The 6007-nt window shown below is 39.1% G+C and overlaps 1 protein-coding gene across 1 annotated transcript; it reads left to right on the plus strand.

The window, feature by feature from the left end:
• Positions 1 to 494: 494 nt before the first annotated feature.
• Positions 495 to 5295, plus strand: xrcc3 (X-ray repair complementing 3). Its single transcript, XM_087793253.1, has 7 exons — positions 495 to 705; positions 1829 to 1966; positions 2056 to 2262; positions 2358 to 2512; positions 3486 to 3698; positions 4723 to 4757; positions 4820 to 5295. The coding sequence occupies exons 1-7, from the start codon at positions 621 to 623 to the stop codon at positions 5073 to 5075; spliced, it is 1089 nt and encodes a 362-aa protein (XP_087649379.1). The 5' UTR covers positions 495 to 620; the 3' UTR covers positions 5076 to 5295.
• Positions 5296 to 6007: the final 712 nt, after the last annotated feature.

Raw genomic sequence — 6007 nt, forward strand, 5'->3', positions numbered from 1 at the left:
CCTTCCGACTAATGGCGCGCTGGGTGACGCCATTATGCGAAGGGGTGTTTTTTTCCTCGAATTAACATCTGTGTTGTTTGTTTCTGATTTTTAATTCGTTTTCAATTATTTTTGTTTTTACAAATTAAAGTGTAGTAAAGTTGAATAGTAACGAGTTTTGCAGTTTTTAAGCAAATTTATTATCATGAACTCCCCCACGCTACTGACCAGGTGGTATCACCCAACTTATCTTGAGCTCTTTATCTATTCAGTTGCTACAGTTATTTATGAACTTTCGTGCGTTATTATTTTTATGTCAACAATCATATGTTTAAACAGTTTGTTATTTATTTTTGATGAATTAAAAAATAAAAATACTCTTAAATAACCGCTCGCTGTCCTAGCTTCCAGTTAGATCACGTGACAAAATGCATTTGGCGAATCAGTGGCTCATACGTCATTTCTGTGCCATCCAATCCAGGAAGCCCGCGGGTGGACACGTGACCGCGGCGGAAGCAGTCCAGCCGCTTGTTGATAAACTTCATGACAACAAGATGAAAGTCACGCACGTGGATGAAAGTTGACGTTAACATGTTGTAGTTTAGTTTAGTTTAGTAGTAACTTGTTTACTTGTCGTCACGATGGTGGATCCTGCGGCTCGCAGCGGGCGACAGGACCTCGAGCAGCTGGAGCTTCAGCCGCGGGTCCGAGCAGCAGTGAGTCGAGGTACCTTCAGGAGACACTTGGATTAGATGATTAGAATCAGTCTTTACAGTTGAAATGAGAGAGAAGGTGAAAGTACAAGTAACAGTTAAAATGAGGAAAAAACAAAACAACATCAGTCTTATAATCTGACTTTATAAACATTATATAAGTGTTATTTATAAAAATCAAATCTGGTGCAACATTAATAGGATTTAAATCCCTTTTTTGACTATACAGGATCAAGTAAGTGACAGTTTTTCAAAGCAACATTGGATTAAATCACCTTCAAATACAGTTTTTAATTATATCACTACATCAGGATTATCATAGAATACAAACAATATGTCACACAGTGTGTTACCAGTGTTGTACACAACAGGAAATGATGTCACTTTAAGTTTAAAAGTTCATTTTGGGACATAACACTAAAACTACAAAACGTCAATTTCTATCCACGGTTTATTTTGTGACCCTGAGCCTGAGCCGCCACTAAAAATAAACATAAACAAATGCATTTTTGGGAAAAGAAAAATAATCTAAATATCCAATATTTAATTTAAAAAGAATTTGATGACTTCATCAGATTCATCTGTGATTATTATTATTATTATTTTTTAAATAAATATACAGTTATGAAGAACATGTGTATATATATATATATATATATATATATATAATATATCATGTTTGTTTTTTATTTAACTTAAATTAATTTCAGGATCATTTTTACTTGAAAGTCTTGATTGGTCGTCTCTGTACTTTATCTACTTCATCAACGTAACGGTTGAACAAATCAAAATATAAATTAAAGTATAATAAAAATGTTGTACAAATTAATTATTTCACAAAGTTTTCTTACCTTTCCTCAAATCCACTTTGTAATCCTGTTACCAACAATAATCCTGTTTTTTCAAATCAAAGTTATTCAGATTCTATTGAAAGACGTTGAACGAAGGTTTTAATCCAGATTAAAACTAGGATCGTATGACATGATCCTAGTTTTAATCCAGATTAAAACTAGGATCGTATGACATGATCCTTCTTTTCCTTCTGAACGATCCTTTTATTTAAAATCTGATCCAAAAACCATAATCTGCTCAGATTATCTTTGAACTGCTTCAGATTCTCTTAACTTGTTCTTCAGCCAGGATCTCATCCCTCCGGGAGGTTCTTAGTTCTTCTTCTCTGGAGCTGCAGAGATCCACCAACTTGTCCCGCTCTGACGTCCAACACCTCCTCCTGGCTGCTGCGACCTCCTGCAGACGACGGACCCCGACCCCGGGTCAGATGATAGTCCTGGTCTAGTCTGAGATATAGTCCCAGTATTTGAACCTTTTCCTTATAACCTCAAAGATCTTCTTGTCTCCTCAGTCGACCGTCTAGAGACATGTAGCTGGTTCCGTTCTGACCTCAGGCTGAGTTTGGGGTGTCCTCTTCTGGACCAGCTGCTGCGAGGAGGTCTACCTGTGGGGGGCGTCACCGAGCTGGCGGGGGAGAGCAGCGCGGGGAAGACACAACTGGCCCTGCAGCTGTGTCTGAGCGTCCAGTACCCCCCCAAACATGGAGGCATGAGTGCAGGTCAGTGGGGGGTCCAAAGTCAGTGGGGGGTCCAGGGTCATTGGGGGGTCCAGGTTCCTCCTCAGGGTCGTCATCTTCGTCTCCTTGTGGTCCAGGAGCTGTTTTCATCTCCACCGAAGACTCTTTTCCCAGCAAACGTCTCCAGCAGTTGATCCGAGGTCAACGACTCCTGCGTCCAGATGTTCCAGAACAACTGGTCAAAGGTCTTCGCTTCAGCGACAACATCTACGTGGAGCACGCGGCCGACCTGGTGAGAGTCCAGGGCTGAAGACAGTGTTGTTTGGATTCGTTAGTTCATGATTTAGTTCTCAGAAATATTGCTGCAAAAAATATTATCGTATTTTTTAATTAGAGAAAATCATTGACCCAAACGTTTTTTGAAACAAAACATTTTTTTTAATTTAAGACCATTTAAAAAGAAAAATATATATATAAGCAACTGTTTTTTTGGGGGATTTTCAACCTTTTTTTTATTAATTATATAACTATAGATGATCTTGATATAAATGTTTTTTTGTTGTTAAAAAGGTTTTTTATTGTAGCAACTAGAGCTCAACGAATATTGAAAATATCTAATTGCGATTATTTTCCTAAATATTGCGATTATTTTCCTAAATATTGCGATTCTTTTCCTAAATATTGCGATTATTTTTCAACGTCGTCTTTTCATGCATTTTGTCTCTAATACAACAAATAATTAACTTTGCAGTAAAAACGTATTTGTAATTGTTGAGATAAAGTTATACATGGAAAAGATTAAATTGATTTATTTTAAAAACAGTCGTAAACAAACATAATATATAACTTGAAGTAAATATTTACTGCAAATACTTTTTAAAAAAACGCTAAATATTTTTTCGTGTAAGAAAAAGTTTTTTGTTTTTAGTTGTTAGTGTTTTTTTTTTTAAATCAAAGTAAAACATTTTTTTATTGAAACAATATTTTGTTGTTTCAATAAAATTGAATCTGAATTGAAACCATTTTTTTCATTGAATATATTTTTTTGTTCATTTATTCAAGAAACTTTTCTGTTTTTGTTTAAAACGTTTTTCTTTCAATTGAAGCAACTTTTAAAAAATATATATTATTTAATTCGAGCAACTTTTCTTTAGTTGATCATGTTTTGTTTTTCAAGAATCTTTTTGATTTGCTGCTAAAGAAACAAATCTCCTCCAAACACTCGCCATCACCGGGTGAACCCTGAGCTCCTTGTCGTCCCCCAGGGGGCGCTACACAAGTGCCTCACCCAGAGGGTCCCCGTCCTGCTGGCCCGCGGCCTCGTCCGCCTTCTGGTCGTGGACTCGGTGGCGTCGCTCTTCAGGTGCGAGTTTGAATCCGACGACTGGCTGAACAGAACCAGAGAACTGACGGGTCTGTCGGCGACACTGAGACACTTGAGTGACGGGTTCAAGGTCGTGGTGCTGTGTGTCAACCAGGTGACCCCCCCCCCCCCCACACACACACACACGCACACGCACACGCACACGCACACGCACACGCACGCATTGAACTTTCAGCCAATCATGTGACTCGCAGACGATCACATGACTAATCGATCCAGTAGCTCGGAGCTCTGTTGGTTTTGTCTGGCGACTCTATTATACCAACATATATAAATACATTATTATACATTATTATTATTAAATACAATTTTTCTTTTCTAAATTTAAGAATATTTAATTTGTAATTATTGTAATAAAAATTCCAAACTTTGTTTAAAAATAAAATCGATTCATTTTGACAATATTGTTTTTTTAAAATACTATTTTCCAAAAACAAAATAAAAATAATTGTATTCAATTAAATAATTCAATGCTTACATTAAAAAAAAAAATCAAGGATCAATAAAGTTATATCTTTATATTAGTATATACTTTTATATTCATAAACACCAAAGTGTTGAGAAGTATATTCTTTTACACTGAAATACAATATTTTCAAACACAAAATATGTCCCTTCTCCTCCCTTGCTGAGAGGCTGCTTGGCTGCCTCCCTCAACTCTCACTTCTTTTCAATGCAATGACATCACGATGAAAGTTGTACACATTGTGTTACCAACGTTGTGTTCCTGACATTGACTAACAACACACTTGTGACCTTTCTGTGTGTAGTTCGTATGTTCTCCCGTGTTGTGTGGGTTTACTCCGGACACTCCGGTTTCCTCCCACAGAAAAACATACAGAGGTTGATTGAGAACTTGGGGAAATTGTCCGTAGGTATGAGTGTGTGTGTGAATGGTTGTCTGTCGTTGTGTGTCATGAGACAGACTGGCTTCCTGTCCAGGGTGTCCCCTCCCTCTCCACCAGGGATAAAGCGGTAGAAAATGAATGAAGACTTCCTAGTGAAATTGTTATCACTACTCAGATGCTAATGCTAGCTAAGCTACACGCACGCCGTCTGAAGAAGTCGCACACGTGACCACACAGACCCACAACCTAAACCTCCAGTGTGTGTTTCAGGTGACGGACGTCTTCGGCTCGGACGACAGTCTGGGGTAAATAAGTTCATGGTGAGTTCTTGCACCTGCTGAAGCTGAAGACCTGGTCCGTCCCTCAGGCCTCTGCCGTCCACCGTGGCGCCGGCGCTGGGTCTGTCCTGGTCCAACATGGTCACCGTCCGCCTCATGATGCACCGTCTGAGGGAGCACGTCTGCCAGGAGGACGGCCAGCGCAGCGCCCTCCGCAGGCTGGAGGTGGTGTTTGCGCCTCACCTGGCGCGAGGAGGACGCCACGCCGCCGTCTGGATGGAGGGACTGCGAGGAGTCCAGGGACCAGAACCTGAACTCCGACAAAGTGCACTAGACAAGACGTGAAGAAGACTCACCGGCCGAGGACGGACAATGTTAAGGCTGGACTACTTTGACCCTCATGTGACTCAAAACAATTGTAAATAATATTATTTTTGTAAAGTAGAATAAATTAAAAAAAATTCAAATGTCATTAATTGCAGAATATTAATGTTAAAACGAACTAAATCATCAAAAACGTGCCATTAAACATGAATACCGCTCGGTATAATGGTGAAACAATATAGTTTAAGTATAAATTCAAGTTAAATAGATGCACAATGCGCTGTCCTGGGGAAGCCTCGCCTCTCTGGTCGTGGAGGAGGTCTTGCTACTGTTTTTAGGGAGAGTTTTTCTTGCAAAGTGATTCAGACACAGGAATTCACTTCTTTTGAGTCTCAGATGATCTTGGTTGGTTCTACAAGACCTTTCTATTGTGTGTCAATCTACCGTCCGCCTGGTCCTGCGGCGATGTTCTTGAAAGACTTTAGTGACTTCTTATCTTCCATTATTCAGATTGAATCTGTTCTTATTCTTGGAGACTTTAATCTTCATGTTGATGACGTCACATCTTGTTCTGCTAAAGAACTTTTAACTTTAACTGAAGCCTTTAATTTTGAGCAACATGTTTCTGAACCCACTCATCAAAAAGGCCACATTTTAGACTTAGTTTTTACTCTTGGCCTGAACATTTCTAATGTATCTGTACATGATGTCCATCTGAGTGATCATTCTCTTGTCTTGTTCAACCTGGACTTCATCCCTGAACCTAAGCCTTTGAAAGTTAGGTCTCAGAGGCGTGTCATCTCAGCCGATACTGCAGACAGTTTTTCTGCTATGTTTGACCGTCTTTCCTTTGATGACTGTCCAGATGTGGACAGTTTGATTCACTGTTTTACTGATCATTGTGTTGAAATACTGGATCAAGTGGCACCTGTTAAATCGAACTTGAAAATTCA

Source organism: Callionymus lyra, chromosome 6, assembly GCF_982586985.1.
Source record: "Callionymus lyra chromosome 6, fCalLyr1.hap1.1, whole genome shotgun sequence".
Taxonomy (NCBI): domain Eukaryota; kingdom Metazoa; phylum Chordata; class Actinopteri; order Syngnathiformes; family Callionymidae; genus Callionymus; species Callionymus lyra.